Source organism: Egretta garzetta, unplaced genomic scaffold (assembly GCF_000687185.1).
Source record: "Egretta garzetta isolate BGI_Z169 unplaced genomic scaffold, ASM68718v1 scaffold215, whole genome shotgun sequence".
Lineage (NCBI taxonomy): Eukaryota > Metazoa > Chordata > Aves > Pelecaniformes > Ardeidae > Egretta > Egretta garzetta.
The window spans coordinates 6,610,437-6,623,263 of NW_009259719.1; the positions used below are offsets into that span (position 1 = coordinate 6,610,437).

General features: G+C 39.7%; 1 protein-coding gene across 1 annotated transcript in view; it reads left to right on the plus strand.

Moving 5' to 3' along the window:
* Positions 1-1,058: 1,058 nt before the first annotated feature.
* ITIH3 (inter-alpha-trypsin inhibitor heavy chain 3) overlaps positions 1,059-12,827 on the plus strand; it is a 25,269-nt gene continuing 13,500 nt past the window's right edge. The window contains exons 1-9 of the mRNA XM_035894673.1: positions 1,059-1,148; positions 5,217-5,240; positions 6,397-6,563; positions 7,594-7,698; positions 8,123-8,285; positions 9,221-9,331; positions 9,993-10,118; positions 10,698-10,814; positions 11,595-11,763. Of these exons, the coding sequence (XP_035750566.1) occupies positions 1,059-1,148; positions 5,217-5,240; positions 6,397-6,563; positions 7,594-7,698; positions 8,123-8,285; positions 9,221-9,331; positions 9,993-10,118; positions 10,698-10,814; positions 11,595-11,763 (1,072 nt within the window). The remainder of the gene's footprint in view (positions 1,149-5,216; positions 5,241-6,396; positions 6,564-7,593; positions 7,699-8,122; positions 8,286-9,220; positions 9,332-9,992; positions 10,119-10,697; positions 10,815-11,594; positions 11,764-12,827) is intronic.

The following is a 12,827-nucleotide window of genomic DNA, read 5'->3' on the forward strand; positions in this document are numbered from 1 at the left end:
AAGCGGGTGAGGCGGCCATGTTAAGAGTGGGCAGCGAGCCTGAGGGAGGTGTGAGGCAGGAGGCAAGCAGTCGTGGTGAGGCAGGCTTTCCCTCTTACTACGGTCCGAGAAACAAAGCCGTCCCCACTTAAACAGTATCTCACGAGGGCCCTTGGCGTGCAGCTCTGTGAGACTCGTGTGCTGAGCCCCGGGGTAGGGTGGGGACAGAGGGACAGGGTGACAGCCCTGTGGGCATCTGTGCCACAATGGGCCCCACCACCCTCTGTGCGCATGAGGTGGCCAGGGAGGCCTGGCAGGGCACAGCTGCTCTCCCTAGCCATCCTGTCACCTTTGGATGGGGCAGAGAATCGGTTTAAAAAGCTCCAGACTAGGAGCTCCTGGACCTCTCCCATGTCCTTCCCATAGCTGCACACCTCAGAAAGCGGGAAAACCAGAAAATACCCCAAATTCTGTTGCCTTGCAGTAGCAGGTTGAGTGGTTATCAATTGTGCAAGATACAAGACCCTGGGAGCTTGGACCTGGGTTTCAGCCATGAAGATAGATAGGAAAGCATTGAATATGAAGTTTCTGGACTAGTCAGGACATGTGTCAAATAACGATACCTAAATTGTGTACCTGAGTGATATGCAGGATTATGGGAGGTAGTTTTTGAAGAGGAGCATAAATAGGTGTAAGAGACTGCAAGCTCTGTTATAGCTGCAATAAATTTGAGCCAGGGACAGCCTTAAGAAGGTATCAGAAAGATTACTGTTTTCATCTGGAAAAGACATGGGTCTGGAGCAGGGATCAATTTCAGTTGCCTGTACAGAAATGGCTGTTGATTGTCTGTTAGGAGATATTACATAGAAGAGACATTACTGAAATATTCTGCAAATTTTGTAATGGTATTTTGTAACAGTATTCTGCACCTTATGCAAATTCAAAATCAAAATTGATTTTTCCTGAATGCCTAATGTTTAATCCCACTTTTCACACTGGGTTATTTATTAACACTTGGTAAACAAAGCATTATATATTTATGCATATCGTTCAGATTGGAAACTTACTTTTTTTCCAAAATGGAAAACCATCTATTGCTTTGTATTTTAGTATTGATTCCTGCCTTTGCATCATCAGATTTTTTGGTAACACATGCCAGAAACATCAAGGTAAGTAATCAACCATGTATGGGGCTCCCATTCTTCTTAGATTAACCTCCTGCCATTTATCAACATTTATCAGAGAGTTCATACAGTGCTGCCACCAGGAGCTTTGTGTTCTCTGTTGCCAGTGAACACAAGATCAGACTTGGGACTCCGACTAATTTACCTCTAATCAGCCTCCATTTTGAATCAGTTCTGAAGAAGCTCTCCTATCTCTTTTTTTTAAAGCATCATCACTTTCCTCTTATTTTTCCTGTCATCACCACATAATGGTAAATGTTTTAGTGGTCCTATATTTAAATGTGTAAAACAATCGGTGCTGCCAGGGAACTGACTTCAGCACCTGTAAAACAATGTGAAATATCAGCAAAAAGGTGCCTCCAAGAAGTAGAAAACAGATATGTAACATGGCAGCCAGATAAATATGTCCACTATCCAAGTGACATGGTAGGATTTTTCTCGAAAGATTTGCATGTTAGCATAACATGAAATACATCTTTGTCCCTCAAAGGGGCTGTTCTGGTTTTGACTGGATCTCTGAGTAAGACACTGCTTCCCGATGTTCTGCCTAATTTTCTTCAGTTAAGTTGCCAGCCATTACTACTCACCTCAATAAATTATTTTCCTCACTCTCAGTAGTTACATACTATGAAAAGTTACAGAGGGCAGATCTCTTTAGGGAGCATTGTAGGTTAGTGGGTGGAACAGGACAAAGCAATTTATAGTCAGTTTCTGTTGATTAGGTTATGGTCTTTGCTAAGACATTTTCTTTGAAAATCAGTATAATAACATATCTAACTTCGAAAAATCAGCTTGAGATTTATTGCTGCAAATTGGAGATGCCATGGATTCTTATTATTTAACCATTATGTAGCCCAGATATAATGTAGCTTTTTCCTCCTGATTACCATACTACCTGTTGTTCTCTGTGTGTCTTGCAATGCTAAAGCCTTTCTGAATGGAAAATGGTCAAAGCTCTGTTCAGTGCTCCATCTGTACATGCAGAACACTACAGAAAAGTCAAGTTATTCTCCCTTTTTTTTATATACTTTATGCAAATGTAATTTGATTGAAATGGAAGAAATTGCTCTTCAGTATGAACGTCTCAGTCCCTGTCCCTGTCTTAGCTCCTCTAAGCAAGTAGTAAGCCAGTGAGGAGTGATGAAGCATGGCTGGAAGTCTGTCTGGCTGATGACCTTCAAGCTGTCAAAGCTGCTTTTAAAGCCAGAATCAGGTAAACACAATTGGCAGACCCAATTCTGCTGAAAATTGAACAAAAATCCGAATCAAAGATCCCTAAGTGCACTTGTACACCTTGTTCCTACGCAAGCAGCTACTAAGGGTGGGAAGTTTTTTTCTAGATTAAAAACTACCCTTAGAACTACACAGGTAGTAATGATACAGTGTTCTTTTAATAGCCCTCTCATTTTTGCAGCAGCAGGACTTCTACATAGCTCACGAGGAAGTTTTAGTTTTCATAGCTTAGCTGCATTATGGTGATTTCTTTTATTTCTAATGACCATCACTCGGGATGGTGAAATCTTTAATGTTGCTGTAGATTTGGAAATAATTTTCATGTGTTATTTTTCCTAGTAGCACTTAGGGATATAAGCAAGTATCTCGTTATGAATTCCTGGAGGTCACTTCAAGTTAACTGTACAGTCTTTGCTGAATCTTTTAGTCATGCTGTGTTTTAGTTTCCCAAGCTGTAAAATCAGGGCTTCTTTCAGCAAGTACTGTAATGGGACCCTTCTTTTCCCTGCCTATTTTCTTGGGAACAGTATTAAACAAAAGCAGAATTTGTTACTGTTATACAACTGAAAAAGAATTTCTAATAATTGGTGCGACTGGCAAATGTGGAAATACCATAAAAAGATTTTATCAAATAATTGTAGTTACACAAAGTAGAGGATATTAAAATCTCAGTTTGGTCTAGATTTGCATAACATTTTTTAATGGGACACTATTACTTTCTGCCCACGCAGCTAAAAATTACCCTGATGTTCATGAGGTACCTAGCTACATCCAAGTGAATCGTTAACAATGAAAAAAAATCAGAGGCACTGAGTGACTTAATCCACTCCCTTGTGAGAATCGGGGTCAGCTAGAGCAGGTAGCCCAGGACAATGTCCATCTGGATTTAGCGACTCCATTGAAGATCAGCCCAAGTACAAAGCGAGTAATACCTTTCACTGGGAGATTTTTCTGTATTTTCTTTCTCAGTGAGTGTGGCAGAGTACCCCTCAAAATGTTTACAGAATCAGAACAGAACTCTCTCAAAACTACTGTAGAACCCATAATTCTGATACAGAATGTGCACAACAGCAATTCTGTAAACATTAAATGCATGTAAAGTATCTTTTCATTTCGGGGGTAGTAGTCAGAATTGCAGATTTTGTAACTAAAAAATGTATTTTTTTTAGTTTTTTATATTCTTAAACTGCTTGGTAATTCTACTTCAAGGAGAAGTTTGTAACAAACAAAGCGACATTCAAGTGACTTCCAGGTTTTCGTTTCCCAGGGTCCATACATCCATTTGTGTTTTGTAAGGAGAAATGAATAGCTGTAATGACAGTATACATAGAGAAAAGATAATTTCAGTTTTGGAAAGGAGATAGATACTGGAATTGGTGCATGCTCTACACAGCCATTGAAAAAGCCCACATAGGTTTGTGAAGCAGGAGAGACGTACACACAGAAATCACTGGTATGGCAATAACAGTTTGGAAGATGAACCCAGAGAAACATACATGGACTTTTTGGACAGACTCTTACAGAAGTTGAGAAGCAACCCTGCAAAACTTTGCATCACTATAGATTTAATATTGTGTCTTGGAAAAAAACTCCAAAATAAACAAAAAATAACCCTGTTTGTCTCAGCTTCCAAGCTGTAAAAGTCCTAACTGCAAAAGGTAATGAAAGCCTTAAATCTACCTGAAACGCTCAACTGACTCGATACTTTATCATGGTGGAGCAGGTAAACATGCTTGCACAAAAAGGGATCTGTGAGGCTCTTTGAGCCAAAAGAGATAAGGTATTTGCACACGAGCTTACGGGAACTGAGTTACACAAGCTGTTATTTTGACATGATTCAGTAAGTATGTTTGAAGCCTGTTCTCTCTTTCAGAAGAGAGTACATGGTATTTGTGTAGAGCTTCTGAGATTTGCACCTACTCTGGGAGCAAATACGCCAAAAAGAAGTTTCAACAGCTTGCATTTTTCCCTTCCATGTATTTCGTAGTGACCACCTCTCCTCTCTGTAAGCCTGCTGAATTACCATCTTACCTATTCACGTTAGAAAGAGAGGCTGTTCAGGTGAAACAGGAAAAAATTAGAAGTCTGAAAGTGTGTAAGGATGAGTGTGCCAGGTAATTTGGATGTGTGTGTGAGACTAGAAAAAAATGTGCAAACTAATTTTTTATGCTTTGATACAAACCCCTTTTTTCTTCCAAAAGAGAATTAGTTTGAAAAGACAAAATATATAACTCAGGACCCCAAACCAGGAATTCCCAAGAAAAAGGTGTAACCCTCAGGAGAAGATACTCTGGTTTTACTTTGATGTCATCACACAGCCAATCTATATTGAAGGAAGCTGTATTAAGCAGATTTTAGTGTGTTCTTTAGTCTCAATGACATTTAAATATAAATGGCACTGAGCATTCAAGCCTCTCTCCCTCTTACTCTCCCGTCATCTCTCAGGCAGTCCATTATTGTTTTTCAGCTGAAAGAAGATAACTTCTTGTGTCACTTGAGGAAAATACAAAATCAGCAACATTCAAAGTTTAACTTCTCTTTCAAGCCCATGGTATTTAAGCTGCACTAACATCAAATGAGAGCCAAAAGATTCACCAAAATTGGGAATGCTTTAAGCAAAATAATTATACCTGCCTTACTTGCTCTTCCCTCAAATTTGCTTCACTTTACTAATGAGGACCTTCCTCAAGCCTTCCTTCTCCTGGACAAGTTCTTTTGACTTGGAAGCAAAAGACAACTACATAGGCGCTAAGTGATTTATTTCTAAATGCAGCTTTCCTACTTTAGTTATGATTTTTTTCCCTGTTTTTCTCTTCACAGAAGCGAAATGCTGATAATGACTTGGTGAGTATGGCTTGATTTTGTCCGGGCTGCTGAGAGAGATTTATAGTGACAAGAATATTCTTACTGTGTTCACAACATGTTTCTGTGAGTCCAGTCTGAGCAAATGGGTATTTCTGAGTGTGTGTGACACGGGAAGTAGCCCAGAGTTGCTTGCTTTAGGCAGTAGGACTAACTAGACAGTTCCTTTCCAAGCTCTGATGGAAACTCCTAGACAAGGAAGGAGAATGAGCCAATGATTTTTAGCCTCATTGCGTTTGAATAAATAGCAAAGTTGTTTGAAGTCACCTCTGTAACAGACATCCATTCTATGCTGGGTTTATTTTTACTTTTATTTAATGTTGTAGTTATTTCTAAGGAAGGCAAGAGACCTCATCTCTGAGACTGATTCCACTTGGCACCTGGACTCCACTTCAGCAACACTCAAATGCTTTGATTGTTTGGGGACCTTCTTAACCAACCAGCCAGAGATCAGGCCCACCATAAAAACCCCAAGGTTATTTCCAGTGCTGGTTTTGCTGCAAGAAGCAGACCTTGTTGTTGTGGAGTTGGCTAAGGAGTCCTATCTGTTGTTACCTATGCTCTCATATAGTCTCTTATACATGAGCATTTGAAGAAAATAAATACTGCTCTACCTGGTTCCTTGTTTTAAAGAAGAATGAGCCCCCATTGTGAGGAAATTGAGAATAACGTAAAGTGGAATTTGGAGCTGTCTGGAATTGTTTAGGTCTATTTTTAAACAAGATGACTACTTATATCCCTGCTCTAGGAGTCATCCACTCAACTGATAATTACAGTAACTAATACAGTCAGGCAGCAGTAAGTTGTGCTCTTTGACTAACCATAAGCAAAAGTCACCGTCTCAGCAGAGAAAATAAATTATTCTCATAATGGCAGTATCTTTGCTCTGGTGGTAGTATTTTGTTAAAGAGGCTGTAGTTACAACTTGTGGAACAGCACCATGATGTCAGTGTGATAGATATCCAAGGAAACACAGCTGTGGTCCAGTTCTTGTGATTGGGTCGTTCCTGTTTTGCTTTAGAGTTATAGAATGTCCTGCCATGATTTATTTTTAAAAATACGACTATGGCTGATTAACAGAGACATCAGTGTAACAGTCAGCTCTCTAATTTTTTTTTTTTAATTTTTCGATTTACAGGTTGTCAATGGGATAGAAATCTATAACATGAAAATTGACAGTAAAGTAACTTCCCGTTTTGCCCACAATGTCATCACTAGTCGAGCTGTCAATCGTGGAAATGTGCACAAAGAAGTCTTCTTTGATGTTGAACTCCCTAAGACAGCCTTCATTACCAACTTCAGCATGTGTGTAATCTGTACAATATTGTTAGAGAACACTAAAAATCTGTGAAAATGCAACTGGGAGAAACTGAACCCAAATGTTCATTTTTACTTTGCCATTTGATAGATTTCTAGATGCCTCCTGGGTAATTTTCTGGTACTATTAACTTAACATGCAAGATACTTGAAAAAAGGCAAACATTGGTACATCTGTAGAAAAGATGACTAATTTTCAATTATTTCTATTCATCATCATGGACCTTAGGGAATGGGGGAACTTCTCTGGAGACCCATTCACCTTTTCAGAAATACCACTTACTTACTCTGGTATTATCAAACCAGAAAAGTTCCATTACTTAATTTCCCTGATGGCATTATAGCTTAATTTAGCTTTTCATTTAAAAATCATATTTGAATGAAAGGCAGGAAATAGAGAGAATTATTCCTTTACATTTGTACCTTTACTTGCAATAATATGTAATTCTCACACCATTATGAGGTTTAATTCAATTTAAATACGTCCATCTCTACTAATCACACTATGCCTGTTTTACTTGCAGTGAAAAGAAACAATAGCTTTTAGGGTACAACTACTCTTAATGCATGCTAGAACTTTTATTATAGGATGAGATGAATCACCTATGAGAAATGCCTGTTTAATGGTGTAAGGAGTCTAAGGATGAAATATTCAGCTGTAGAGAGCTACATTTGGACAGATGAGTCTCATCCAGAGAGTCATCTTGCCATTAGATGAGATGCTGAAGTGTAGGGATATGGCAGATGTAAGTAGCATTGCAATCAGTCCAGTTTTGATCTATCTCGTCTTCAAAGTAAAATTTGGGTTAGATTCTCTAAAGTTTCTGAGCACAGAGCTCTTCATTCCAGCTAAATTCACTGAGAAGGCTAGCTTCAGTGAAAATGCTCAAATCTTGGCAATACCAGATTCCTGAAAGCGCTGTTTAGCAAACCGATCAATAAACAGAGAATTGCCTATAGGAACTTCTTGTGTATCCATGCAAACCATTCAGCTAAACTAGGACTTTTTCATCTGCAGGACAATTGATGGTGTCACTTATCCTGGAACTATAAAGGAAAAAGAAGTTGCAAAAAAGCAGTATGAGAAGGCTGTTTCAAAGGGACAGACTGCTGGTCTTGTCAAGTAAGAAAGATGTCTTGTGTGGCTTCCACACCATCATCCTAGAGCAAATTGTGAGATTTGGAAATACCTTGTTCTGGCATATTTCTGAAATTTGTTTTGTACAGGACCAAAGAACAATCATTAAGTTAGAGTTATTGTAGTGTAAATTATAAAAAGGAAATACAACTTCTGACTATGCAAGCAGTATCTGCAATTATGGAAAGACTGTTTCTGCAACATTTACTGACTTTGTATGACCTGTTCCTGGGATTAAGCTCTCTGGGAAACTTGAATGATTTCTATGCTGTTTGAGTATGATTTTAGCAACAGATCAAAATTGCCATCTTTGTTTTACTCCATTTTGAAAATCATACTCCGCCAACCCAAACGATAAATACTGTGAAAGAAGGTACAGATACTCTTCTTCTTACCCACTTAAATACAGAGCTTCAGGAAGAAAAACAGAAAAATTCACTGTCTCAGTCAACATTCAAGCAGCCAGTAAAGTCACTTTTGAACTCACGTATGAGGAACTGCTGAAGCGACAGTTTGGAAAATATGAGATGTTCATCAAAGTAAAACCAAAGCAGCTTGTCAAAGATTTTGAGGTAAATGGCAAACTGTATCAAATTGGATACTGTAATTTAAAAGATGATGAAATTCTGTCCATCTGTTGAAAGTGGAGTACCATGGTCATTCCCATGGATTCACAGGTGAGCTAAAGGCCTGTGATAATCGTCCTAATGAATCACGTGGGTAGCCCAGTACGCTTTAGTGCAGATTTTTATCTGTAAGCCTGACAAATTGGCTCAGCTACTAAGCCTCCAAAAGAAATGATGTATGGAAACCAGGAAAAAGCCATTATGATGCCTTGGGGTAAAATAGAAGACTAATAGCTTTTATAAATGCCTTTAGAGCATAAACTACACCTTTCTCACATGGCCATGAAACTACATTGTCTTAAATTACGATACATATATCGCATTCTAGAACACTGAGGCTTTTGTGTGCCAAAACTTGTCTTTGATCACTCCTATCTGCCTTGCTAAAACCCAGCTTTAAGGCAAAATTTTTTTCCTTTGCATGCCCAGAAAATGCTGTGTAAAAATAGTTACAAAATTCAGCATCTGTAAGAGTTTATGCAGCATTATTTTAAACACACTGTGATAGAAGGCATACTGAAATATAGGTCGAAGTTAGGCACAACTCACAGGTAGTGGCTGGGTTATATTTTTGAAGGACTTGAGTATTGATTGACATTTTACAAAATTCCAGTATCTAGCTTTCAAACAAGTTATGTTTCTATTAAGGTTTATTTGTTTGTAGCTTTGTTTTTAACTTACATGTATAAAAAGGCTTGTTTGGCTGATGGTGTGTCCACACAAGTGTGGATTTGGACTGCCATTATGAATTACAAAATTTCTTTTGCTTTTATGAAAATCCTTCTTTCACATCTGTAGTTGCCTGCTGATCCTCCCATAAATGGCTAAGTTGATGTATTGCAGAGTAATCAATGCCAATGAATTTTCAATTAATATTTCAGATTGAAGTAAATATCTTTGAGCCCCAGGGTATCACTGAGCTGGAAGCAGAAGGAACATTCATCACCAATGATCTACAAAATATCGTTAAAAAAACTTTTTCAGATAAAAAGGTACAATGACTACTGCCTTCCATAATTTATTTATTACGGTTATAATTCTGAAATAACAATGTCAGTCCAAAAGTGCTGTGGTGGCTAGCAGTGGAAGTGAGAGAAAAAAAAATAGAGAAAATACAATAAAGGCTTGCCTGTGCACATGAGCTCTGAATTCCAAGCTAACAGGTCAAAGGCCATCTCCAAGCAGTTCAGATGCTATGTTAGCATGGCACTGTACCCAAACTAGCAGCCCTTATCCCACAGCAGTAGTTGGAAACCTGGGTACTGATAGGACTATTTTGTACAGAAGAACCGAGTCAGTAACAAGTAGCGTTCTCATGTATAGAGGTGGTAGAATTCCTAAGACATAGACTGCCCAACAGCCTTATCAAAGACATCATTCAGAGTGGAGGGCTGAACCAAGGAAGAAAGGGAAGTAAAAGGGAAATTCAAAAATATGAAGAGACCTCTAGATAGCAGCCTTCACGTATCAGTTACCCATCAATAAATATATAAATACATATGGATACAAACTAATCCCTAACCTGATAAAGCAGGTTATTCTCATGTCTGTGAATATGAATGTACTAGTTTTACAAAAATGCAAGGTGCTTTGTGTTCTGTAGAAATTTTTCAGCTATTAAGGTTCAGCTCTAACAAAGGCTTTTCTTTTCAGGGGCATGTCTCTTTCAAGCCAACTCTTGATCAGCAACGAACCTGTGCAAATTGCACACAGTCTGTCTTGGATGGGGATTTTACTGTAAGATATGATGTGAAAAGGACAACTCCAGATAATCTGCAGGTAAATCTGGCAGCTGGAAATTTGTATTGTTGAACAGCTTAGCTTGCATAGTAACAGTCAGGGAGCAGCAAGGGCCAGCTGTTCCCCAAAGGACGAGGAGCTGTGTGTGACAGCACAGGGGCTTTGCCAGCCAAGAGCCCTCTCCCCACAGTACCTGAGCAAGCAGACCCGGAGGTGGCAGTCAGATCCAACTGAGAGTCCAGGTCATCAGGCAAGTTTGTGGTGATGAGGCAGCCCAAGGTCAGGGTGGGAAGTCAGTCTGCAGAGTGGGATCCAGATCAGTGCAGTCCATGGGGAGGAAGAGGCATGGCTGTGACAGCTGGAGACCTGTGTTCTTACAGTGTAGCTCAGGCAGGGACTAAACACCCAGTCTTGCACTTAAATGAAGCTCCTGGGCCCATGGACAGAGGTGAGACTAGTCAGGGCCTTTAAAGCCTCTTAGTCCATTCAGGGGCTAGACAGTAAATTAAAGTAATTTCTTCTTAATCCATTTTATTGTTACAATATACAAAAGTTGGTTGGTTTGTTTTGGGGTTTTTTGGTTTTTGGGTTTGTTTTTTTTTACATTTTATTTTTCAGATTGTCAATGGCTACTTTGTACACTTCTTTGCACCAACAAATCTTCCAAAGTTGCCAAAGAATGTTATTTTTATAATAGATATTAGTGGCTCAATGTCTGGAAGAGAAATACAACAGGTAAGTTGTTACATTACTATAAAGTCCCAATGGAAGAGCCTCTGTTGTGATGGGAGGGACATGGTGGTTTACAGTGCATATGCGCTGCTTTACGCTGTACCAAGTGGTTTTATGCTGTGACCTCTCTAATGGTCAGTTCCATAAGTACTAGTTTGAAGCATTACTGTCAAACAAAATTCTATACATTTAGGCTATATTTACTTACTTATAAGTGTTATTAGTTCAAAACTCTCTATATTAACATTTCTAGAGAACTCTGTCACGTGTACCAGACAGTTCCAAAATTAAAATGTGCATACAGTATTACGTGCATTATCATTGTTGTTCATTCTGTCTCCTCTGGGAAGTGGCAGCTCTTTTCATAGTTAGAACTCCTCATTCTAAGGTAGCGCTCAGAATTTTCAGGTTTTGGTGCTGCATCCAAATACCCACGCTTGCTTGTGTATGAGCTTCTCCACCAACCTGTAGCTACACATTTCCCATCACTTTCAATTTGCCATGCTAGCTTACCTCAGTGTAAGCAACGATTCATGACGTGAGACCTCATTTTCCTCTCAGCCACAAAGGTTTACCAGATGTAATTGCAACTGGTTGACTTCACTAGAGTTACTCTGAAATAGACACAGGGACTGGCAAGGACAGAACGAGCTCAGAATTTTTGCACCCTATACTGTGTAAAAGTTAAAAATACCCAAATACTGAGAGATTAACCATGTAAAATCTGTAAGCACCTATTTCGTTAAATGTTGAGCCATACATTTAAATCTATTTGTCTTCTAGACAAGAGAAGCACTTCTAAAAATCTTGGATGACATTAAAGAAGATGACTTCTTCAATTTCATACTGTTTGGTAGTGAAGTACACACCTGGAAAGAAACATTAATCAAGGCCACTCCTAAGAATTTGGATGAAGCACGGAAGTTTGTTCGGGGCATTGACACTGAAGGCAGTAAGTACTTTACTGGACATCATTGTGTAAGTTAATTTATCAATTCAGTTTGTGAGCACAATGCTACAGCTTTTTTTTTCCTTTTTTTATTACCAATGAGAATTCCTAAAGTTGAAATTTACTCAGAACATGACATCTATTTTTCTTTATGTTTCCAAAGTCCAGGTACTTTTCTGTCTAAACACCCCCCTGCTTGCAAACCCAAATCTTTCATTTTCATACTATAATGAGATCTCATCGAATTCATTGAGGACAACTTCTTAAGCCAGGTAATAGACACCCCTACCCGAGGGGATGCGATACTGGACCTGGTGGTCACCAATGCAAGCGAGCTCGTCGGAGATGTCCAGATCGGAGGCAGCCTGGGCTGCAGTGATCATGCGATGGTAGAGCTCACGCTCCTGTGGAAAATGGGAAGAACAAAGAGTACGGTCAGGACTCTGAATTTTAGAAAAGCAAACTTTCAGCTCCTCAAGGACATAGTCAGAAGGACTCCCTGGGAAACGGTCCTCAGGGACAGGGGAGCAGAACAGAGCTGGCGGATCTTTAAGGATGTGATCCACAGAGCGCAAGAGCTCTCGATCCCTAGGTGTAAGAAATCAGGCAAAGAAGGGAAGAGACCGGCGTGGTTGAGACAAGAGATGCTGGTCAAACTAAGGAGGAAGAGGGAACTGCACAGGCAGTGGAAGCAGGGACAGGCATCCTGGGAAGAGTATAGGGAAGTGGTCCGGTTGTGTAGGAATGGGGTCAGGGAGGCGAAGGCGCAGCTGGAGCTTAACTTGGCTAGGGATGCAAAGAATAATAAAAAGGGATTCTACAGGTATATCAGCCGGAAAAGGAAGGTTAAAGAGAGTGTACCCCCGCTGATAAGCGAGACCGGCAGGCTGGTAACAGCAGATGAGGAAAAGGCTGAGGTACTCAACACCTTTTTTGCCTCAGTCTTCACTGGCAACCTCTCTCCTCACCCCTCCCGAGTTGATGGATGGCATGAGGGGGACCAGGAGGGCAAAACCCCTCCTGCTGTAGGAGAAGACCAGGTTCGTGACCACCTGAGGAACCTGAAT